General features: G+C 39.0%; 1 protein-coding gene and 1 pseudogene across 2 annotated transcripts in view; both read left to right on the forward strand.

Annotated features, from left to right (window-relative positions):
• LOC125344151 (vascular endothelial growth factor receptor kdr-like) overlaps positions 1-25903 on the forward strand; it is a 206469-nt gene that overhangs the window by 69474 nt on the left and 111092 nt on the right. The window contains exons 6-10 of the mRNA XM_048336761.1: positions 8663-8822; positions 16190-16326; positions 17058-17235; positions 22894-23011; positions 25113-25285. Coding sequence (XP_048192718.1) covers positions 8663-8822; positions 16190-16326; positions 17058-17235; positions 22894-23011; positions 25113-25285 — 766 coding nt within the window. The remainder of the gene's footprint in view (positions 1-8662; positions 8823-16189; positions 16327-17057; positions 17236-22893; positions 23012-25112; positions 25286-25903) is intronic.
• LOC125344153 lies at positions 20011-22276 on the forward strand (annotated as a pseudogene). Its single transcript, XR_007209417.1, has one exon. The product of XR_007209417.1 is annotated as a WD repeat-containing protein 26-like (transcript).

Here is a 25903-nt window from a genome sequence, read left to right on the forward strand (position 1 = left end):
TTGGAGATAGAATCACCTGGATTTTTTTCTGGTCGGATCTGTAATCAGAATCCTCTCAATCTCAGCTTCCAATGTAGCTTGCAATGACAGGAACAATCATTTTTGATGACTGCACTCAGCTATGGGTTAAGAAGTCATTTTATATTTTCAGCCTGTTCCCAGCTTCCCATACCTGCCATTTCATAGAAGAAAATGAGGGCGCTTCCTGTCTTTGGAACTTGATTCTTTGGAACCTAGGCATTAGTATGCCAGGAAAGGTGGAGTGGGAATGATGCAGTTTCTTCTAGTGGTTATGTGTTTGTCTGGCTACCTCATCCTTCCTCCACCTAATATACAGGGAAAATGACTGGCCCACCCAATGAGCCTCCTTTTTCCCTCAACAAGCTAATATTTAGCAAGACTTGGAGCCACTATGTCTCTGTCCATTGCCAAAAGGAAGCATGAGGTCAGAAAAGGACTGACCTGGGCAATTTCAAACATCCTTTTCTAAAATTAGACCTTACTAGGCAGTCATTTAGTTCCAAAGAATTAACCTAGTGATGAGAGTAGAGGTATAGCGAGGACTTGTTTTTCTAAAGCATTAGGTGCCATCTCATCTAAGATTTAGTCAGTGCAAGCAATCTCTTGGTGTTTAGAAATATCACCCTTCTATCCTAAAGGGGTTTCAAGAGAGAAACTATCATTTTTCAATAAAAAATTAACTGATCAACATTTCCCATGATTCAAGATAACTTCTTAGGATACAATAGCATTTCAGAGGAAAAAAAACACCCACTTACCATGGTACTGCCCTTTAGGAAGCTGTTGGTTAACGACCATACCCTAAACACTTGGAAAACACTTCCAGTCTGAAACTTGACTAGTATAAAATTGGTCCACCATTACTGAGAAGGATTCTGAAATGAGAAAGTTGCAACCTGGAGTACAAAGTAGTTAATAAGGGCTGGGAATGTGTAGAGTGCATGCCTAGCTTACATGAAGCCCTGGGTTCAATTCCTCAGTACCACATAAGCAGAGAAGGCCAGAAGTGACACTGTGGCTCAGGTGGTATAGTGCTAGCCATGAGCAAAAGAAGTTCATGCCCCAAGACTGACAAAAAGAGAAAAAAGAAGAAAGAGAGAGAGAAAAAAAAGGAAAGAAAAGTAGTTAATAACCAGTGATAAGTTAATTATCTAAGAGACTGAAAAATGCATAGTAGTCATAAAGGTGCTACTGTGATTATGATTGTTAGAGCTGGAGTCTGATGTGTTGGCTCTGTTTTTCATACTTTCTATTCTGCCATATACAATCTGTGTTTGCCTCCTTTCCTTGCTTTCCCTATGGCATTGCTAGGCTTCGGTGATACTCAGCAGGTGAAATACTTTTCCCTGAAGTATAGCTATTGCAGAACTGAGTTGTGATTAAAAGTAAACTGAGAACTGGGTGCTGGTGCCTCATGCCTGCAATCCTAGCTACTCAGAAACCTAAAATCTGAGGTTTGTGGTTTGTAGTCAGCCAGGGCAGGAAAGTCCATGAGATTCTTATCTCCAATTAACCACCAAAAAGTGAAAGTGGAGCTGTCACTGAAATAGTACAGTACTGTCCTGAAGCAAAAGATATCAATGACAGCACCCAGGCCCTGAGTTCAAGCCCCAGAACCAGCAGACACACACACACACACACACACACACACACACACACACACACACACACACACACAGAGATTACTCAATACTGAGTTAAAGATAATTTCAAGTCAACTTGAGAAAAAATTCCATGCAATTTGATTCAGTCCAACATATTTAACAAATCTAATTTGCACCAAGAATTACTCAAACCATTTATAAGACATGGTATAAATTTGCTAGTATGGTAGTCACAAATAAGATAGCCTACAGAAAATTTTCTCACAGTCTATACTGGGGAAGTCTGAAATCACAGCCTCAGCATGTCTGTGCATATTGAAGGCTCTAGAAAAAAGATAAGAACTCTTACATTTTCTAGATTCTGGTGGTTACTGGATTGTCTTATCTTGTGGTTGTGTAACTTTAGAATCCCTTTTATATTTATGTAATCTTCTCCCTTCTATATCTGTGTATGTCTTTACTTCTGCCAATTATAACATGTATTATTGTATTTAGGATTCATCCTAATTCCAGATGATTTCATCCCAGGGTCCTTGAATTAATTATATTTTCAGAGACTTTCTCCGAACATAACACACAGCTCATAGGTAAACACAATTTTTTGTTTTTTGGTTTATGTGTCAGTACTGGGACTTGAACACAGGGACAGTTTACTTGGTTTACTTTTAATCAAAACTCAATTATGCTATATATAAGCCACTAGCACTTGGCTCTAATGCTCATTATTACACAAATCACTTTACTAGTATGTAGTAACCTTCTTTGTCTCTTCTTACCATTTTTAATTTGAAATCAATTTTGTCTGATACTAGGATTGCAACTCCAGCCTACTTATGGGGGCCATTTGCTTGATAGATTTGATTCCAGCCTTTCACTTTTAGAAGATGTTTACTTTTGCTGGATAGATGTGTCTCTTAGAGGCAGCAGAAAGATGGATCTTGATTTTTGATCCAACTTATGAGCCTATGTCATTTGATTGGAGAATTAAGTCCATTAACGTTGAGAGTTAGAATTGAGAGATGATCGTTTGTTCCTTTCATTATCACTATCTTGTTTAAAGCTGTGTCTTCCCATTTCTTGATCTGATGTTTACTAATTAGGGTTCATTTCTCTGTCTGTATTGGGATCTTGATTATTATCCCTATATAGTACATCTTTGAAGATTTTCTGTAAAGCTGGTTTGGTGGAGATATATTGTTTCAGTTTTTCCTTACTGTGGAAGACTTAGTTGACCTTCAGCTATGAATGAGAGTTTGGCTGGGTACAGAATTCTTGGTTGGTAGTTATTTTTATTTAGTGTTTGGTATACTTCATTCCAGGCTCTCCTTGCTTTCATGGTCTCTGCTGAGAAGTCTGGGTTAATTCTCATTGCTTTTCCTTTATATGTGATTGTTTTCTTTGCCCTAACAGCTTTGAGTATTTTTTCCTTGCACTCTACTGAACCTGTTTTGATCACAATGTGTCGGTGGGATGTCCTATTCTGGTCTGGTCGGTTTGGGGTTCTAAATGCTTCTTGTATCTGTATAGGCCTTTCCTTCTGGATATTTGGGAAGTTCTCAGCTAATATTCTGTTAAATAGGTTGCCTATCCCATTAACCTCTTTCTCCAAGTTTTCCTCAATACCTATTATCCTTAAATTGGGTTTCCTGATCGTGTCTTGAATCTCCTGTAGCGATCTGTTTTGTTGATTGGACTGGATTTGTATTGATTTTTTATCTTTCTCCATAGAATCTAAGGAATCTTCAGCTCCTGAGATTCGATCCTCTGCTTCAGTTAGTCGGGACTGTAGGCTAGCTATTTGATTTTTGAATCTCTTTTCCTTCTGACTGGTCTTTTCTGATGATTTTCATGTCATTTCTTAGGTCTTGTATGGACTTCTTTACTTCATTAACTTCATTACTTTGATTTTGAGTGTTGTCTCTCAAATCTTTAAGCTGGTTAGCTATCTTTTCATTTGACTCTTGAAGTTCATTTATCTTTCTATTTGTGGATGCCATGAAATTCTCCATTAATTTTTCCTTTGCCTCCTCACGCTCTAGAACAATTGACTGAAGAGATTCAAACTTTTCATTTTTCATGTTTATCAGTAGACTTTGTAGAGCATTTTGGGGGTTCTCTTCTATGTCGTTGATTGACTGCTCTGCTTCCTGCTTGTTTTGAGTGGGGGATAAGACTTCATTGTTTGCCATCTTTCTTGTGTTCCTTCTGCCCATTTGAATTGGGAATGCCAGTCTACCAGCACCTGTGAGCACCGTTTAAGACCCAAAGTAGCCCTTACCAAGCACTGTTGTGTAAATCTTACAAGTTCACAATTATATACAGATACCTTGTATACCTGTCTATAAAATTAGATTTGGTGTTCCTAAAGAATACAATTTCAATATAACAACCGATCCTGGGCCCTGTATTCAGTAGTTACTTATTTACTGTTACAACCCTATAAGCAATTCTTGTTTTTATATTAAGTTCTTTTAGGACTGGCTTTCTCTATGAACCCCTTTGATTCACTCGGATTAAGCTGGGATACCCTCTATCCAATAACCGGGAGTCAATGGAGACTGGAGGTCCAGGCAGTAAGTCAGGAGGGTAAGTTGGAGGTAGTAAAGAGAATAGAGTAAAATGTATTGGGGAGGGGAGGTGGTGATTTTGGTTTAGTTTCAGTGACGTGGAAATGTGGAGAAGAGTAGAATCAGTAGAAAGAACAAGGTTGAAATGATAGATAATGGAGAGTTAGCAGAAAAGAGTTGAGGTGTTCTTCATAGGAAAGTAAGTTTTAAAGAAAGAGAACGCAAAGAGAGAAATAAAGTAAAAATAGTGGAAGACAGATGCACAAAACAGAGAAAAATTATTTAAAAAAGGAAAAAAAGTCAGAAAAGGAACAACCCAAACAAACAGAAAAGAAAAAAACTTGATAAAACAAACAGGTAAGAATAGAAACCATGAAAAAAAAAAAAACCGAGGACGTTTCCGAAGTGAAAAAAATTTTTTTTTTTTAAAGTTTAAAAAATGTTGAAAAGAAAAAAATGGAGTCCTCCTTGTTTGGGTGGTCTTTCCCCAGTCTCTGGTTTCCTTGTGATGGTCTGCAGTCTATATTCCTGATTGGCTGGCTTTGGCTTGATTTCAGTTTGTTCCTTTGTCTGCTGCGGGGCCTCGGCCTTTAACAGCAGGGCGGGACGCCTCTGGCCTGTTTTACCTGGCTGAGAGTTGCTTGCCTCGGTGAGGCTTCTCCCTCCTGGGCAGGGCGGCCTCCTTGCTGGAGGTAGCTATGGAAAGCAGCTTTGTTTTGGGCTGGGAATTGGGCTTCCTCTGTGACGGGACCGTTTAACTGTCTCAGGAACTATTCGTTCCTCCATCTGGTGTTTCCGTGTCGCCGGGAGCTGCTCGCTGCTTTGGCTTTAAATTTAGAAGTTCCGGCGGGCAGGGTGGGGCCCAGGACATGCCTCCCACCTGGGCAGGGTGGCGTTCTCCTTGGCGGAGCTGGCTCTCACTGTTCGGTCCCTCTTGCCCTTTTTAAAGATGGCTACTTTGACCTCGCTTTCCCCAGGCCCGCTTTAGTTCAAATCTGGTCTGACCCTATGCCAGTGGCAAAGATGGCACTTTGCTCTGGCGGTTGGGGAAGGGCTGCCTTCCAGAAGCTGCTCTATGGGCGTGAGTGAGAATATCTTTCGTGGGGTACTCACGCTTTCTCTGCGATTTCAGGTCGTCCGTGCTCAGCCGCCATCTGGAGTATTTCTCCCTGGTCTACGCTGTGTGCTTTAGCTGCGTGGAGTGCGGGTTGCTGTGCCGGGCACTGTGCCGGCGCCGGCACTGGCGTGGCGGTGGGATGCTGCCCAGAGCTCGAATCTGTGTTTTCAGACAAGCAAAGTCAATTTTTCCTTCCTGGCCAGAATCCCTGTACTGTTACAACTTACTCTGGTTGTCTTTCTAGTAGTAAAAGTTTCTATGGGGTGAGAAAACTGTGATGTCGGAGGGAGCTCAGCTAGGGCTCTGCAGCTCCTTCACTGTCTTCCCGGAAGTCTCTCCTTTTCTTTTCTTTTTGCCAGTCCTGGGGTTTGAACTTAGGGCCTGAGCACTGTCCCTGACTTCTTTTTGCTCAAGGCTAGCACTCTACCACTTGAGCCACAGCACCACTTCTGGCTTTTTCCATATATGTGGTGCTGAGGAATCAAATCCAGGGCTTCATGTATATGAGGTAAGCTCTCTACCACTAGGCCATATTCCCAGCCCCATCTCTCAGCCTTTTTTTTTTTTTTTTTTTTTTGCCAGTCCTGGGCCTCGGACTCAGGGCCTCAGCACTGTCCCTGGCTTCTTTTTGCTCAAGGTTAGCACTCTGCCACTTGAGCCACAGTGCCACTTCTCCCATTTTCTATATATGTGGTGCTGGGGAAGGGAACCTTGGGCTTCATGTATGGGAGGCAAGCACTCTTGCCACTAGTCCATATTCGCAGCCCTCTCAGCCATTTTTCTATTTTTGTTTCCATGCATTATTTACATTTTCCTTATTTCATGCTATTTATTTCTATTGCCCAGTTCTGTAAGAACCCTAGTGTCTGTCACTATAGGACATTTAGGTTGTTTTGAAATTACTTATGGTGTCAGAACTTTGTTAAAGAGTTCAGTTCTGGAGAAAAGTGAGTTTACAAATAGTTTAAAATATTATAAAAGTCAATTAAGAAAACTTTTAAAGAAAGCATGAAAGTAAGAAGGAATGTAATATACTTTCTAATCTAAATTTGGTGTTATTACATAAAGGGAGATGGTCCTGTTCAATGGATAATGAAAATAAGGCTTTGGGTAAACCCATGTTGGATAAGAATAAAACTAAGTGGTTAGTCAGAAACACATGTAATCTCATAGCTAGAAGAGACTTTAAGTTCAATTTCTTATGTGACACAAAATTCCTATTTACCATCTTGGATAAATAGTCATCCAAATCATTTTATGAGTGTGATTCATGTAAGAGGTCACTAACTTTTGATTAAACTTAGTCAATTAACAAAATCACATACCACATTCTGCTCAAAGGATTCTTTTCTCTTATGCTAAATTGTTTTCTTTCTGTTTTAAAATCAATTTTTTGTGCTGGTCGAGGGGCTTAAACTGTGGGCTTGGGCCCTGTCCCTGAACATTTTTGCTCAAGGCTAGTACTCTACCACTTGAGCTACACTTGACTTTTTGTTGTTAATTGGAGATGAGTCTCATGAACTTTCATGTCAGGGCTAACTTTAACTGTAGTACTCAGATCTCAGCCTCCTGAGTAGCTAGGATTGATTATAGGCATGAGCCACTAGTATCTGGCTGATTTCCTTTTTTTCTATCCTCTATTTCCTAAAGCTTCTAGAAAATTCACAGTTATGACCATCCTCCTTTGGTTTTGTGTTCTGATTAAATTTATATTTGTGAAGGTTTTAGTGATGTAAAAACATGCTAATAATATAACTAATGAAAACCGCAGGCCAATGCATATGTATGAAGAAAAAAAGATTAGAAATAAATGTGCTTCATTTTGGTTCCAAGATATATAGGTCATTGTTATATTCTTTATGTTTTCTTGATTTTGTGCCAGTCTTGGCTCTTGAATTCATGGCTTGGACACTGTCTTGGAGCTTTTGTGATCAAGACTACCACTCTACCACTTGATCCAGAGCTCTACTTCAAGCTTTTTAGTGCTTAATTAGAAATAAGAGTGTCAGCAGGCTGGGAATGTGGCTTAATAGTAGTGTGCTTGCCTAGTATGCAGGAAGCCCTGAATTTGATTCCTCAGTAACACATAAACAGCAAAAGCTGGAAGTGACACTGTGGCTCAAGTGGTAGAACTCTGGCCTTGAGAAGGGAGGCTCAGGGACAGTGCCCGGGCCCTCAGTTTGAGCCCCAGGACTGGCAAAAAAAGAAAGAAGAATGTCAGGGACTTTCCTGTCCATGCTGGCTTCAGTTTGTTCTTTATGCTCCAATAATATTGAAAAAAAGTTCACAATTCTGTCTTTCTTGTTTATTAGGGATACAATTTTGTATTCTGTTTGTTTAAAAAACATACTAGCTATTGGTTGGTGTTGGCTCATGCCTGTAATCCTAGCTACTCAGAGACTGCAATCGGAGGTTCTGGTTCAAAGCTAGCCCATGTAGTTAAGTCCATGAGACTCCTATCTCCAGTTAAACACCAAAAAATCAGAAGTAGAAATGTTGCTCAAGAGTGCTAGCAATGAATGAAAAACTAAGGGACAGCACCCATGCCCTGAATTCAGGTTCCCTTATACCACACACATATTAAAGTACATTAATTGGAAGAAGGCACCCAATCTGTGCTATTTGAATCTGGCTCCTTAATGCTCTGCATATTGTTTAGTTTAGAGCAGACATTTCATTAAATATTATACAGGTATTTAATTGAATGAATTGAAGTATCAGTTGGGCCTGTACTCCATGCAAGCTGCTAAGTTCCTTTTTTCCCCTTAAAGTCTTTGTTTTAAATTTGAGGTAGAAGGGACTGAATATGAACAGTCGGGGATTCTGATGAGCAGATGTGGAACCTGGGCACCTGTGGATTCCTATTCCCTTAGACATCCTAAATAAAAGGCTGAATTAATCTTAGTATGGATCTTCTGGAACTAAACTCAAAAAGAGCCCCAATCCTTAGTATTTAATCCAATAAGAAAGTCACAGTTGTGAAAAAGTGTTCACTCTGAATTGCATTTATAAAATGGGAGTGACAATATCAGATTGTCAATGACATGGCGAGGATTACACGTGCTAATTTAGTGCCTGGAGTATAGTAAGTGAAGGATAAATGATTACTAGTTTCATTCTTGTTTGTTGACTGTTTTGTACATAACTGTGTTCTTTTTGTAGGTGGAAAACAAAAGCTCCATTAACCAGTAGAGGCTCAGTCTTCAGGAAACCTGGGCAGGACAGTAGGAGGATAGATCATTCCTTTTCTGTAGCTTCTGCAGTTTCACAGAAAATAGCATGTGCATCACACTGAGGACTGATGAGCCCTTTACATTTATGGCTTTCTGTTTCTTCCTTTCCTTGTTCCATAGTTTCACTCAGCCACATTCACCAATGCAGGCCAGAACTGGGATCCTAGGAAAGGCTTCACTGTAACTCGACCATCTTATCACTTCTACAGTAGCTTGATTCAGTGCATTGCAGAAGTCAATGGGAAAATTCACAAATCGGTTTACCTTCCACAGCGTTTGGGTATGTAATTCATGCTTTTAGATTACCAAGTGGGACCTCCTGCTTTGTGAAATCCCTTTTCTTTGGAATATGCCTTACTCTAGCTACATCTCTTTTCACAGTGCTTAATAATTAGGGATTTGTGGCTCTTATTATAATATGAAAAGATCAGAATAAAGCTTTGTATCTCAGTGCCTTTGTATAATTGCATTTTTTGTTTTTTTTCCTTAGTATAACTGACTTATACAGAGAAATTTTGTGTCTTTCTGTATAAGTATATAATGTACTTTGATAAAATTCACCCCTCTATTCCTTTCTTATCCCTCTTCTCTCCTGCTAAAACCATTTAAAACAAGTTTCATTATTCTATTCTCATACATAAGTCTAAAGAACTTTGATCATATTCAAATCTCACTACTCTTTCTTTTTACCTTCCCCATTCTTGCTGTTATAAGACCAATTGGTCTCACATTTTACATTCATGGAATTCCTTTTTCTTAGGTGTAGATGCTGCATATGAGAGAAAATATTGTAATATTTGCCTTTCTCAGTCTGACTTGTTTCACCTAATAAGATATTTTTATTTCCATTCATTTTTCCTTCAAACAGCATAATTTCATTCTTCATGCCTGATTAATACTCCATGCTTTGTGCATATACATATGCCACATTTTCTTTAATCAGTTATTAGTTGATGGCCACCCAGGGTGGATCCATAGTTTGGCTATTTTAAACAGTGTTGCTATGAATATGAACATGAGTTTGCAGATATCTCTATTATATGCTGACATACATTTCTTCAGATGTATGGTATTAGATGGGGCCTGGGAAAATGGCCTAGTGGCAAGAGTAGTGGCAAGAGTGCTTGCCTTGTATACATGAAGCCCTAGGTTCTATTCCTCAGCACCACATATATAGAAAACGGCCAGAAGTGGCGCTGTGGCTCAAGTAGCAGAGTGCTAGCATTGAGCAAAGAAAAAAAAAAGAAGCCAGGGACAGTGCTCAGGCCCTGAGTTCAAGGCCCAGGACTGGCCAAGAAAAAAAAAGAACGGTATTAGATGATCTTATCTTTGATAGATCTATTTTTAGTTCTTTGATGAACATTTATACTGATTTTCGTAGTGGGTATACTAATTTATATTCCCACCAACAGTGTATAATGGTCTCTTTTCTTTCCTGAATTATTGCCAACATATTCTGTTTTTGTTGTTGTTGATGATTACTATCATTCTGATTGGGGTTAAATAGAGTCTCTGTAGAATTTTAAGTTCATTTTCTTTATGGCTAGGATTCTAAACATTTTCATGCATTTATGATGAACTGCTATTATCCTGAAAGTGTTTATCAAATATGAGGTGTGTTCTCTTTTTTTTTTTTTGACAGGATCTTTAGGGTCTTCCAAATATAAGATCAAATTTTCTGCAATTAGGTCAATTTGACTTCATTTCCTATCTTTATCACTTTTATTTCTTTGTCTTGCATTCTTTCTCTAGTTAAGAATTTATGCACAATAAAGAGGAAGAATGGACCTTAGCCCTGGCCCTGTGCCTTGTCTGTATTGTGAATGGGGATGGAGGGAAAATACAAAGAAGAGTAAGAGTAGAAAGTGGACACCATTGTCTCATTTGTGATTTTATAGGAAATGGATTCATTTTTTTCCCCATTTATCATGATGCTAGTGTAGTCTTGATTACGAGATACATTCCTTCTATTCCATGCTTCTTCAGGGTTTTCATCATGAAGGGATTTTGAATTTTGTCAGTCTTTTTGTTAAAATCTTATCTGCATCTGTTGAGACATTCATAACATTTTTGTCCACATGTGTTATATTATGTTCATTGATTCGTTTATGCTGAACCACAATTGCAAGTTTGGAATAAAACCAGCTTGACCACTGGGCGCCCATGGCTCATGCCTGTAATACTAGCTACGTAGGAGGCACACATCTGAGGATTGCAGCTCAAAGCAACCCCAGGAAGAAAAGTCCTGAGACTCTTATCTTCAATTAACCACCTAAATGGAGTTGTGGCTCAAAGTAGTAGAGCGCTAGCCTAAAGCAAAAAGAGCTCAAGGATAATGCTAGAAAGAAAACAAATAAAAAATAAATACAGAAAACCCAGGGTGTATGATCTTTTTTGTTGTTGTTGTTTTGTTTTTGGTCAGTTGTGGGGCTTGAACTAGGCCTGGGAATGTCCCTGAGACATCTTTGTGCTCAAGGCTAGAGCTCTACCACCTGAGCCACAGGCCACTTCTTGTTTTCTTGAAAGGTTAATTGGAGATAAGAGACTCTTGGGAACTTTTCTGCCTAGGCTGTCTTTGAACCACAATCCTCAGATCTCAGACTCCTAAGTAGCTAGGATTACAGGCATTAGCTACCACCTTGGGCTGTATGATCCCCCCCCCCCCCCCGCCACCACCCCAGCCCAGTATATTGTTCAATTGGTTTGCAAGTATTTTACTGATAATCTTTTGTCTATTTTGTCAAAGAAATTGGTCTGAAGGGTATTTTTTTGTAAGATCCACCCCCGGGAGGGCTTCATGAAGATGCTCCCAGCGGTTTAAGTCTTTGCCCAGTACCTGTGTTACCTAGGTAACTGACACACCTGGAAGCATCTACCACCCCCTTCTCTGAGGTCACACCTAATCCACCTGGCCATACCTCCTGCCTTTCCTATATAATCTGGCTCAACATGAGTCGCTGCCCTCTTTCTTTTTCTCTTACTCTCTTTCTCTCTTCTTCCTTCTCCTCTGTATCCCCACACCTCCATCTTGTGTGGGCTGGCAGTTTGCTCTTCCCCAAATAAACTCCTTTCTCCTGAACCATGTGGTGGGTTTCCTTTGCTGGTACCTTACATTTTTATCTTGGAATCCAGTTTCGTTATGAGAGTAACACTGGCTTCTTAGAATCAGTTTTATAGTATCCTTCCCTTTCTGTCTTACGGAATATTTTGAGGACAAATAGTCTTGGTTCTCTAGAAGTATGGAAAAATTCAAGCAGTTAACCCACCTAGCCCTATTTTTTTCTGAGAGGGGAGAGGGGGTATATACCTTATTACTGATGTAATTTTTGTCATTTACTATAGATCTTGGTTCAAATAGGTAGGTGAGTGTATCTACAAATATATTCATTCCTCTAGATTTTCCAGTTTCTTAGAGTATAAATTTATGAAATATTCTCTATCTTCTGAATTTTACTGGTATCCTTTTTTATCACTACACTTTTGAATTTGCAGCATTTTCCTTTTGGTTAGTTTGACTAGCTTCTTAGCCTTGTTTGCTATTTCAAAGAACTAACTTTTTGCTTCATTGATTGTCTGTGTTGTTCTTTCAGTCTCTATTTAATTAAATTCTGTACATATCTTTATTATTTTTCCCATTTACTCTTTTAGAGTTTAGCTTGGTCTTGGTTTTGTTTTGTTTTGTTTTGCCAGTCCTCGGGCTTGAACTCAGGGCCTGAGCACTGTCCCTGGCTTCATTTTGCTCAAGGCTAGCACTCTACCACTTGAGCCCCAGCACCACTTCTGGCTTTTTCTGTATATGTGGTGCTGAAGAATCGAACCCAGAGCTTCATTTATACGAGGTGAGCACTTTACCACTAAGCCATATTCCCAGCCCTTGGTCTTGTTTTTTAAAACCTTGAAACATGTCATTTGGGTATTCCATTTGATATCTCTGTATTTTAATGTAAGCTCTTATAAAATTTCCTCTTAGCACTGGTATTGCTGTGTCCCAAAGGTTTTACTGAGTTGTATTTTCATTTTCCTTTCCTTATAGAAAAATATTTTTAATGAGGGTTGAATTCACTTAAGACAGGTACCCTACTACTTTTCCACTTCAATCCTTTTAGTGATTAATTGGAGATAAGAGTCTCACAGATTTTCTTGCCCAAACTGGCTTTGAACTGTGATCCTCAGATTTCAGTATCCTGAGTTGTGAGCTGCCAGTGCCCAGCTAAGTATATGAATTTTTAAAATATTCCCTTTTTACTCAGTGGTCAAATGATCATCCAAAAGAGAGTTGTTTAGTCTCCATATGTTTGAAAATAATTTTTGTAATTTCTTTTCCTATTGATTTTCAGTTTTGTTTCATTGTGGTCTGATAAACTATAGGAGTTTCATTTAATAAGACTTTATGTTCTACAATATGATCTCTCTTCAAGAAACTTAAGTTTCTGAGTATAATATTATTTGGCAGCCACATTCTGTAGATTTCTGTTACATGCATTTGACCTATAGTGTTCTTTAATTTTGAATTTTCCTTGTGGACCTTTTGCATGGGTGAGAGTCGGCTATTAACATTACCCACTATTACTGTGTTGGAGTCTCAGGTTTTATGTTCATTAGTATTTGCTTTATGAAATTGAGTATACTGATGTTTAGTGCGTGTGTGTTTAGAATCATAATGTCCTCCTGATGGACCTTTGTCAATGTATAGTTACCTCCTTTGTCTCTTCTGACTAGTTTTGGCTTGGAAGTTTTCTCTGTCTTATACATATAGACCTATTTTGATTTGTGTTCAGGATACATTTGTCAGGAAAATCTTTTCCCATCCTTTCAACTTAAATTTGTGTTTGTTTTTGCCAGTGAGAGGTAGTCCTACCTTATAGGATTATCCCTGCAGAACCATGGAAAATGCTGCACATTTAGGCTAAGTAATAAATGTCTTGAAGTTTTATGTTACCGCTACCCTTGTATTTATTTCATTCACTTAGGGAAGACTCCTTGCTCTGTAAGAATACAGAAATGTGGTAGAGCCACAGAAAATCATGATGGTTTTTAGATCAGCAGGAGAAAAATCTTCCAATGGAGTGGATCTTAAACTGGAGACAAGATTTTCTAGGAATTATAGAATCCTTCTCTCTAAAAGCCTCAACAACTGGACAGATGACCTTTGCTACTTACCACTGTGACTCTTTGTATACTTTAAGATCTTATTTAGTTTTTTCCAAACAATAGTATCTTCTGGTTTGATTTTGCACCTATATTTTCTACCACAAAAAAGGAAAAGGAATAATTCTCAAGAAGTACTTCAGGCTTTTCTGCCTCTGTGGGGCCTCTTGAGACAGTTGTGAGCTGAGGCAGCGTGGAATGGGACTAGGCGTTTGGGACTCTTCTCAGTCTACCTCTGGTGTCAAGAAGACTAAGAAAACTGGTGAAATGAACAAAAGCAAAAACCAGAGCAAGGAACCAAAGATACTACTTATTTCTCTAGGTCCTGTAGTAGCCAATCCTGAAGGTTGTATTATAATAGCAACAAAATACTGTTTTGACAACAGATTTGACAACTGAAGCCAAAAGTGTGGCCACTTACAACACCTGCACCAAAGTACCAGGCTGAGGTCTTTCTTCCCAAAGTCTTAAATTGAAGTGGTTTTGGAAAAGGGTAGTGAATCTTATGAGAAGATGGTGAAGCTTTTGGTCTCCAGATGAGGCCTTAGAGAAATTTAAAAAGGAAGGTGAGAAAATTTTAACAAAAAAAAACATACAAACAAGATTGAGAGGAATAATAAGTGTATACAAACAAACACAGACATATATAAATCAGCAAAAAAGACAAATTTAGGAAGCACTACACATTGACTACAGGTAGCAAAATCCCTTATTCCAAACAGCCTGAAACTCGTTACTCTGATTTTATGGCATTAAAACAAAAGAGGATGACCTGTTTTAATCTCTTTAGTTCAGTGAAGATGTTTTCTGATGTGCAGAAAAGGGGAGACTTACTCAAGATCACTCCAAGAGAGATGGCAATACAACCCAGATATTTTTTAATTGTTTATTTATTTTGCCAGTCCTGGGGATGGAACTCAAGGCCTGAGCAGTGTACTCCCTGGCTTCATTTTGCTCAAGGCTAACACTCTACCACTTGAGCCACAGCACCACTTCTGGCTTTTTCTATATATGTGGTGCTGAGGAATCGAACTCAGGGCAAGCACTCTACCACTAGGCCATATTTCCAGTCTTTTTAAATTATTTAAGGAATACTTTTTTACTCTCTGTAATCAAACCCATGTAGATAAGACCTTTCATATGAATACAGTATTTGTCCCTATACAAATGGAAAAAAATAAAGTTAACATTTCTAGACCAATATGGCTGTTAATTTCTGTACAATTCCAACTCTACATGGTAAAATGGGATACTTTCCAAAGTTGACAGCACAGCTAAAGTTTCCAAAAGTTCAAATCACACTCGTGCGCGCACACACACAGACACACACGATAGCATGTTATGCATCAATAGTAGCAACAGCGTTTCTAGGTTCTGCAGTCCTCTGAACAAAATTAGAAACATCCAGCACATTGCATTAATAAAAAGAAAAATAGACAAACAAAACCCTAGGAAATGCAAAGTTCTGTTACTGTTGTGGTAGCTGGCACCTTTTCAGTCATCATCTAAAAAGAAAGCATACTTGAGTAATATTAAAAGCAGCTCTGATAAATTACAGGTAATATCACACTTGTTTCTGATTTTCTGGGAGTTGCCTCCTAATCCACTTTACAACTGACGAAAGAAAATCTGTCACACTGTATTGCAGTCTTACCTTGTACTTTAAGTTTGTTCTCTAAGTCCAGAATTGTTTTTACATCCAGAAATATTTTCTGATAGGCTTGTGAAAAAGTAGATGGAACATCTTGTGAAAAAGTAGATAATACTTATAATTTAATGCTTTTTAGGAACTCACTGAGTTGTCTTCCTCACCAATAGTAACAGGACAATCTTCAAATCTAGTAAGTAGTTCTTAGGAGTATCCAAAGATCCCTAAATGTATGTATGTATGTATGTATGTATACATACATGTATGTATGTATACATACATGTATGTATGTATTATAGACAGACAGATCTATGCTCACCCCTTTAAATCCTAGCTCCTCTGGAGGCTGAGATCTGAGGATCATGATTTGAAGCCATCTTGAGCAAAAATTCCTTGAGACTTTTTCTTTTCTTCTCTTTTTGCCTGTTCCTGAGCTCCTTTTCCTCAATAGCATTCTACCACTTGAGCTACAGTATCATTTCCTTTTCTGTGATTTAATTGGAGATAAAAGTCTCACAGATTTTCCTGCCCTGGCTGGCTTCAAACTGCAATCCTCAAAACTCAGCCTCCTGAGTAGCTGGGATTACAGGTGTGAGCCATGGATGCCCAACTTCCTTGATTCTTTTATCTCCAATTAGACATCAAAAAGCTGAACATGGAGCTGTGGCTTAAGTGGTAGAGTGCTGAACTTGAGCAAAAAAGCTGAGGAACAGCGTCCAGGCCCTGAGTTTAAGCCCCAGGATCTACAACAAGATAAATATATGTCACATACAATTGTGTTCTATGGTTAAGAATTTTTTTTGTCATTTGTTTTATTTGCATGTACCCTCATGGCATCTGCTCTTTTCCAGAAATCAAGAGAGAAAATATATCTATCAGATACAGCCATCAGAGACTTCTGATAGGAGACACCCTTTTCCTGCAGTGTGTTGCAGAAACCACATACAATGGACGGATCAAACTAGATTGGTTATTCAACCGGAAGGATGTAAGGACAGTCTTTGCTCTTTACAAAGTTTGCCCATATCCTTGCTTCCTGCCTTTCTACTCTGTGCCTAGTCTAGGTTAAGAATCAGCATAAGTAGTAGCATGTCAACAATACTAAAAACCACAGCTGCATTTCAGGAAGCATGTCTTACACAGAACTGGCATTTTCCTTTGTGGTCCAGTAGTTAAATACATGGTTTATTAAAAATGCAGGCATAGGTTCACTTCCTCTTATTTATGTATTGGGCTTCATTTTTATTCTTTTTCTTTTTTGCCAGTCCTGGGGCTTAAACTTGGGGCCTGCACACTGCTCCTGGTTTCTTTTTGCTCAAGGCTAGCACTCTGCCACTTGAGCCACAGCGCCACTTCTGGCTTTTTCTATATATGTGGTGCTGAGGAATTGAACCCAGGGCTTCATGTATGTAAGGCAAGCACTCTTGTCACTAGGCCATATTCCCAGCCCTTTGGGCCTCATTTTTAAAGCAGAACTATTTTTTGTTTCATTTGTTTTCTTTTTAAAAATTATCTTTAATTAGTTACACAAAATGATTTTATTTCAACATGTCAGTTTATGAGTACAATGCATGTTACCACTTCCATCATTCTCCCCATCTGTCTCAATGCCACCCACCCCAGATAACTTTTGTGCCTTTTTTTAACCTTGTGATATGTTAATCATGTGCAATTTTTCAATGATCTCATTGAATTTCTATTCTCTCATCTCACCCCCAGTCTAAGAAAACTCCCAGGTGTTGTGAAGTTAAAAGGAACTTGTACCAAGGTTCCACTGTGTACAAAAGCTATAGTAATTTGACCATATGGAATGTAACCATGGAAGACAAGGGTTTGTACATATGCAGAGAAGACAACAATACTGGCCTACAAGCCAACATCACCATCACTGTATACAGTATGTAATTTTTCTTTCTTCACTCTTCTTTGAGTCATCTACGGAGTTATCTATCTGAATTGCTTACATTTCTCCCCTTTTTCCATAGTGAATGACAGGCACTCCTACATTTATCTCCCACTGTTATGCTTTCTACCACTTGGTAACCAGTGTTTCAGGGTTTAAATTCTATCTGTCCTTTAACCCTGACATAAGGATTGTATGATGGGAAGCATTATATGATAGTTCTCATGATTTTCTTTTTTAGATAGCTAGAGTTGTATATTTCAGAGAGTTAAGGTGATGCAGCTCATCAGTATTTTGGCCTAAATAAATAATAGTCATGAGACTTCGTTGCCACTTCTCTGTGTTCTTTTAAAGAATTTATATTACTTCCCTAGGCTTCATTTTTATCATGAATAATATGATGTTGGAGGGTGCCCCTATGTTAATTTGCTGATATTAATGAGTACAAATTGCATAGTTGCATGAACTAAGTATACTTAATTTAACTTAATTACTTTGTGTTCATGTAAGTCTTTTCTTATAAAGATATTTGTCCATCATACATGCTCCAGTACATGAAATAACAGCCACAATTCATCTTGGGGCACAATTGTATAGATTATATTGATGGATATACACATGAATGCAAAAAGTCGGTTTAAGTGTGTATGAAAGCCCTCATGTATTAAGAGGTTTATCTTATATACCATGTGTCCAGCATTTTGGTTCAATCCTCAGCACAACCACAAAAAAAAATCTTCATTTACAAATACTAATATCATGGGGGAGGGAGACTGGGAGGGAAGAAATGGGGAAACAATGAGAGAGGGGGTGGTGGCATTGTTCAAAAAGAAATGTACTCAATACCAGCCTTATGTAACTATAACTCCTCTGTACATTAGCTTTACAATAAAAATTTAAAAATACTAATATCAATCCATCCATACATAAATATTTATAAATACACAAACATTATGGTCTTATTCTTTATTGTGCTGGTACTGGCGCCTGAACTCAGGGCCTTGCACTCTTACTTGGCCTTTTCATCAAGGCTGGTACACTGCTGGTTGGTTGTAGCTAAGAGTTTGTTAGATTTGTCTGCCTGGGCTGGCTTCAAATCATGATCCTCAGATCTCAGTCTTCTGAGTATCTAGGATTACAGGCATGAGCCACTGGTGCCAGGGTCTGGTTTTTTTCGTGTGTGTGTGTGTGTGTGTGTGTGTGTGTGTGCGCACACACACACACACACAGGTGCCAGCCCTGGTCCTTAAACCCAGGGCCTGTGTGCTGTCGCTGAACTTTTGTGCTTAAGGCTAGCGCACAGCCACTTGAAACACATCTCCACTTCCAGCTTTTTTGGTGGTTAATTGGAGATAAGAGTCTCACAGGTTTTCCTATCCTGGATGGCTTTGAAACACAATCCTCAGATGTCAGGTTCCTGAGTAGCTGGGATTACAGCTGTGAGCCACCACCGGCGAGGGGCTTTGGGTTTATTCTTTTTAAAAAATTTAACCACCTGCAGCTCAGTTAAATTCTCTACAGCTGAGTTTATGAACTAACATTTTTCAGTTTTCTCAACCTCTTGATTCCATGTTTCTTCAGTATCAATTGAGTTGGCTTTAGCTGAAAGCTACTTGGTTAAAAATAGCTTAAACAATCAAGGCAAATGCCATACACAATAGTTACAAGATGAACAGCTCCAGAGTTTGTTGACTTAGTGGATCATCAGCTCTAAAAGCCAAGTTCTTCCCATTATTTTACTCTATTTTGTCAGTATCTTCAAAGTGCCCAACCTGTTGCCTAGGTCCTAAAAAGCATAGGACATTGATAGAGTCTACAGGCAGGGAAAACTGTAATTCTTATGACTTTTGTTCATTTTTAAACATTGAGCAACTTTTTCCAGAAGTCCACTAGTGAAATTCTCATGCATTATTGATCAGAAATATAATACTTACCCATGTTTAAATAATCACCTGACGAGGAATACAATCAATTTAAATAGTTTAATTGGTTGATTCTCAAGTGGACAGCTGTTGAATGCATTGGGAATATATGAGGGGTATATGTACTTTGTGAAAATGACTATTAATAAGATAAAGAATTATAAACATCTTGCAGAATGTAAGACAATATTATGAAGCAAAGAATTGTCCTGCCTAATATATAAATAGTGCCGCCTTTTCTGCAAAGCTCACGTTGAAAAGCAATAGCCTTTTTTTTTTTTTTTTTGGTCAGTCATGGAGCTTGAACTCAGGGCCTGGGTGCTGTCCCTGAGCTCTTTTGCTCAAGGCTAGTGCTCTACTGCTTTGAGCCACAACATCATTTCCATTCCAGGGTTTTCTAGTGGTTAATTGGAGATAAGAATCTCACAGACTGTCCTGCCTGGACTGGCTTGAACTGTGAGTCTCAGATCTCAGCCTCCCGAGTAACTAGGATTACAGGTTTGAGCCAGCAGTGCCTGGCTAACAATAGCTTTTGTCAATTAAAGTTTTTATTACTTGGAATCTGAAAGTATATGACTTCTGGGAATTGAATCCAAGGTTTTGTGAATGCTAAATACATACTGGACCATTGAATCTCACCTCTCAGGCTCAATAGGCTAGGGCTTTTATGCATACTTGAAATGAGTCTTTGCATTTGTATATGTATTCCCCAAAGTACTGTCTATCTCTAAGAATGTGCTAGGATGAATATGAGTATTATTGTTTGTATTTGTGTATTGTTATACCTATGTCAACAATGGGGTCCCCGGCGGGGCTGCCCTGGCAGCCTCAAGAAGAAGAAGCGGCTCTCTCAGTCGGACGAGGACGTCATCCGGCTGATCTGACAGCACCTGAACGGCCTCGGCCTGAAGCAGACTGTTGATCTCCTCATGTAAGAGTCAGGATGTCGTTTAGAACATCCTTCTGCTACCAAATTCCGAAATCATGTCATGGAAAGAGACTGGGATAAGGCAGAAAATGACCTAAATGAAATAAAGCCTTTAGTACATTCTCCTCATGCTATTGTGAGGATGAAGTTTTTGCTGCTGCAGCAGAAGTACCTGGAATACCTGGAGGATGGCAAGGTCCTGGAGGCGCTTCAGGTTCTACGCTGTGAACTGACGCCCCTGAAGTACAATACAGAGCGCATTCATGTTCTGAGTGGATATCTGATGTGTAGCCATGCAGAAGACCTAAGAGCAAAAGCAGAATGGGAAGGCAAAGGAACAGCTTCCCAATCAAAACTGTTGGATAAACTTCAGACTTATTTACCACCATCAGTGATGCTTCCCCCACAGCGTTTACAGACTCTCCTGCGGCAGGCGGTGGAACTACAAAGGGATCGGTGCCTATACCACAATACCAAACTTGATAATAATCTAGATTCTGTGTCTCTACTTATAGATAATGTTTGCAGTAGGAGACAATTTCCGTTATACTCAGCAAATACTTACGGAGCATTGTAATGAAGTGTGGTTCTGTAAATTCTCTAATGATGGCACTAAGCTAGCAACAGGATCAAAAGATACAACTGTTATCATATGGAAAGTTGATCCGGATACACACCTGCTGAAACTTCTTAAGACATTAGAAGAACATGCTTACGGAGTTTCTTACATTGCATGGAGTCTGGATGACAACTATCTTGTTGCCTGTGGCCCAGACGACTGCTCTGAGCTTTGGCTTTGGAATGTATAAACAGGAGAACTAAGGACAAAAATGAGCCAGTCTCATGAGGACAATTTGACAAGTGTGGCATGGAATCCTGATGGCAAGCGCTTTGTGACTGGAGGCCAGCGTGGACATTCTACCAGTGTGATCTGGATGGAAATCTCCTTGACTCCTGGGAAGGGGTAAGAGTGCAATGCCTGTGGTGTTTGAGTGATGGGAAGACTGTTCTGGCATCAGATACACACCAGCGGATTCGGGGATACAACTTTGAGGACCTTACAGACTGGAACATAGTACAAGAAGATCATCCTATTATGTCTTTTACAATTTCAAAAAATGGACGATTAGCTTTGTTAAATGTAGCTACTCAGGGAGTTCATTTATGGGACTTACAAGACAGAGTTTTAGTAAGGAAGTATCAAGGTGTTACTCAAAGGTTTTATACAATTCATTCGTGTTTTGGAGGCCATAATGAAGACTTCATCGCTAGTGGCAGTGAAGATCACAAGGTTTACATCTGGCACAAATGTAGCGAACTGCCTATAGCAGAGCTGACAGGACACACGCGTACAGTGAACTGTGTGAGCTGGAATCCACAAATCCCATCCATGATGGCCAGTGCCTCAGATGACGGCACTGTTAGAATATGGGGACCAGCACCTTTTATAGACCACCAGAATATTGAAGAGGAATTCAGTAGCATGGATAGTTGATAGCAAATTTGGAGGAGACGACTTCTGTTTAACTTAAAATTAGTCGTTTTTTAATGGCTTGGGATTTGGTGCAAACAAACATGATTGATAGCTGGACAGACATGATCATCATGAATAAAGAACCATTTCTGAAGCCCGATTGGGGCCAAACATGTACACCTTGCTTCATAGTAACCAGTTGAAATGAAGCACATCTTAGAACGTTGTTGGACGCCATGTTGAATTCTCCCCCCATCGGTTGTGAAGAACTATGCTACATCCAGGCTTACCCATTGAACTCAGTATATATATATATATTTTCCCTCCTGCCTTTTGTCTGGCAGGATAACATTCTTATTGCTCTTCTGTGTAATGAAGTTTAAATGCTTGTTTGGAAAACTTTATTTAACAGTTTAGAAGCCTTGATAGGAAGAGTGCATTAGTCTGAAGAGTATTCATTGGATAGGAAAGAATTTCCTTCTTTTGTTTCTCCAAATCTTTCCGCCTTATTTAGCTTGAGATCTTTGCAGCTTGGTTCATGGATTTTAGCCTTGCCCGTTGCGCAGTATATACTGATCCAGATGACAAAACCAGTGAACTATGTCAAAAGCACTCTCAATATTACATTTGACAAAAAGTTTTGTATTTTTCACATAGCTTGTTGCCCGTAAAAGGGTTAACAGCACAATTTTTTTAAAATAAATTAAGAAGTATTAAAAAAAGAATGTGCTAGGATGAATATGAATATTATTGTTTGTATTTGTGTATTGTTATACCTATATCTATATCTAGGTCTATAGAAGAAATGAATATGCTGAGTACTGGTGGCTCATACCTGTAATTGTAGCTACTCAGGATGCTGAGATCTAAGGATTGAAGTTTAAAGCCAGCTTGCACGGGAAATTCTGTGAGACTCTTTATCTCCAATAAACTATTAAAAAGTCAGAAGTGGAACTATGGTTCAAGTAGTAGAGCACTAGCCTTGAGCAAAAGAAGCTCAGGGACAGTGCCTTGTCCCTGAGTTCAAGCCTCAGGACTAGTAAACACAAAAAAGAGAACAATATGAATACAAGATAATTAGGTTAAACTGAAGTATACTTAATTCTCTCTGGTATTCAGTTTGTAATCACACTAATATCAGCAAAATAAGCAAGGGATATCCTCAAACATCATATTACACATGATAAAAATGAAGCCTAGATGTGAAGTGACTTGCCCTAAAGCACACAGAAAATTGGAAAAAAAATGACACATGACTCTTTACTTAGGCCAGAGTTAGCATTCATTTTTACCTTCTTGTTCTGACTCGATTACTGTTGTGGTTCCAGAGAAACCATTCCTTAGTGTGAGCTACAAGAGAAGCCGCATTTATGAAGTCACAGCTGGACAAAGAATGTTTAAAATAGGAGTAAGGGTGGATGCTTTTCCTCACCCCAATGTCACCTGGTAAGTGAGCCTCCTTTCCTGGGATTCACTGTTACTGTTAACTTTTTACCTTTACAACCTACTCGTCATTCACATCCTTAGAGCAGAGACCCTGTGTTGGGCACAGATGCACACAAATGTGCTCTAATCCTAACCCTACTCTCAGGGCACCTATACTCTCAGGAACTAGTTCTTCATTTCCTCTTTCTCCAGGTTTCTTTCATTATTTTGTCTTTCTTTCCTTCATCATTCCTGTGTTTGGGGAAATGAATTTTCCTCTCTGAAAGGAGAACATATAATAATCTAGAAAGATAGCCATCAAAGAAAGGCTTTATCAGTCTTAGATTTGAAGGACTCTTGAACATGGTCTTCCTAGACTGGTAGAGGTCCTTGAACATTGAGGTAAGAAGTGATAACATTTTAAAATATTCATGTGTTTTAATTTGATTCATTAAGTTACCCAGAATGTTGGTTAAACTCTCTTCAGTCCAGTTTCTTCATCTGCAAAATTTTTTCTGATTAAATAAAACAATATTATTGCATTTATCTTTATTGCTTATTTCAGTAGGGAATGGAACATTGTCAAAAGTTCTGAAGAGCTTGGCACAGTGTCTCATGCCTATAATTCTAGCTATTCAAGGAGGCAGAGTTTGCAAGGATTGTGGTTCAAAGGCCAGCTAGGGAAAAAGTTCACAAGACCTCATGTCAACCATTAAAAACCTGAACATGGTAGTATGTGCCCATCATCCTAGCTATTCAGAAAGTGTAAATAGGAGAATTGAGATCTAGGCAAGCTGGAGCAGAAACTTAAGATCCTGTTCAAAACTAACCAAAGCAAAAAAGGGTTTGGAGGCATGGTTCAGGTGGTTGCAAGCATGAGGCTTCAGGTTCAGAAGCCCATATTGCCTTTACCTAAGATCTGCAGTGTGGAATAATTGAGTTGAAGCTGAGCTTTAGAGAGATGAATGTGGTCTTATGCATATAGTATGGTAACTGAGAAAGACTGGAGGAAATGCTGCTGCTGTTGAAGTTTATGATAATAGCTATTTGGAGACCTACTGTGGCATGAACAAGCTGGAAGTAATATGAATATAAGAAAGAGTGGACTGGGGAAACACTAGAGAGAGGATTTATGATCCAGTTAGATTTCTGAATTATTCCCAATGATCTGAGGTATTTTATCATTTGAAATTTGGTGAAATATAAGAGTGACCATTCTATTAACATACTTGCTTCATTGGGATGAAAAAAATCTAGTGTGGGAGGAATGAGAAAAGAAATCCATGATTAGCTCACTTAGAGATGTTCATGAACATTTGGAAAGAGGGTCTAGAGTGAGGTACTAGAACTATGACCTTGGGAGTTATCATTTGGAAGTGAGTGAACAAGGCAAAAAGATCAGACTTCAAAAGCAGCATTTGAATGTTCATGGTTATAAACATTTATTATATAACTACTATTAATTGCTAAAAAGTACAAGCCCTTAGTTTAGCTTCCTAGCGGTGCCTGTAAGTACCTGTCAAAATCTCCCTCATTTTGTATATTATGTTGGCCATGTTTTTAAAGTGTTTGCTTAAAAAAAACTTGAAGAGTAGAAATGGGAAAAAGGTCAGTGAAAACAAAAATAATGCTTAGAACAGTGTCTCAGAAGCTACAAGGAGGAATTGGTGTCTGAGGTCAAATAACCTCATGAGTGCTAAGAGATGGCCAGTAGTTTTGGTAATTAAGGAATTGTTGGTAAACAAAGAAGAAGAGATTTCAAAAGAATAACATGGAGAAAAATCTGATTTTTATAAGGGTAAAGTGGATGTAAAATAAGAAAGTGGAAGGAGGGAAAGAGGGAGGGAAGGGAAGGGAGGGAAGGGAAGAAGAGAGGGTGAATGAGAGAGGGAAAAAGAGAAAGACGTGCTTTCCAAAAGTTTTAAACATTAAGGAACAGAAAAGAGACATTACATATTTAGTTTTCAGTGTAACTGTACGAAGGGGCTTCTGCCAGATAATTTCATGCAAAAAATTCTACTGCTTTGCTACTGTTGATCATGAGGAAGCATAAGTGAAATGTTATTGGGGCAAAAGCTAGGACAGCATCGTATGTTAATCATTTCTTCCCCATACCTCATAGGTTCAAAGATGGAAAGCCACTCCCAGAAAACCATACCTTCCAATATGACCCTCTTCAATACAGATTCACAATCCTGGAAGTGAACATGGAGCATGCTGGGAACTACACTTTTGCTCTGAGCAACACCAAGCATGGCCTCTACAAAAATCTTACCATACAACTAATTGTTAATGGTGAGTTGGGGGGATTTGAAATCTCTACAACAGCTTTGGGTTCCTTTCTTGACATTATTAGAAAAGAGATTTAAACCAGGGATCTGATAGGAGATATCTTAGTCATAAAAAATAGAAATAGTTTGTTTTCCCCTTTGTACCAGTACTGGGGCTTGAACTTAAAACGTGGACACTGACCCTTAGCTTTTTTGCTTAAGGCTGGCACTCTACCATTTGAGAGCTTATTTGGAGGTTCCAGTAGGGGAGCGCAGCTACTTGTATACCCTTGACTGAAGACAGGTCCTCCTACCTCAGGGATGGTGGTCCTCTTCAACGAATTGTGCAGCTTCCGGAGGGATGCACATGGAGTGATAGGGAGAAAAGGGATACCCACTTAGCTAGCCAGATCAGTTGAATCAACCCTGGCAATCAATGGGGTGACAGATGTCACAGTCAGATTGCCCTTACATCCTCTCTACCATTTGAGCCACACATTCAATTTCAGCCTTTTTGTTGTTAACTGGAGATAATAGCCTCACAGTCTTTCCTGCTTGGGCTGGCTTCGAACTATGATCATACTTTTGCCTCCTGAGTAGCTAGGATCACAAGCAGGCACAAGCCATTGGGAGCTGGTGAAAT

This window comes from Perognathus longimembris, chromosome 28 (genome assembly GCF_023159225.1).
Source record: "Perognathus longimembris pacificus isolate PPM17 chromosome 28, ASM2315922v1, whole genome shotgun sequence".
Lineage (NCBI taxonomy): Eukaryota > Metazoa > Chordata > Mammalia > Rodentia > Heteromyidae > Perognathus > Perognathus longimembris.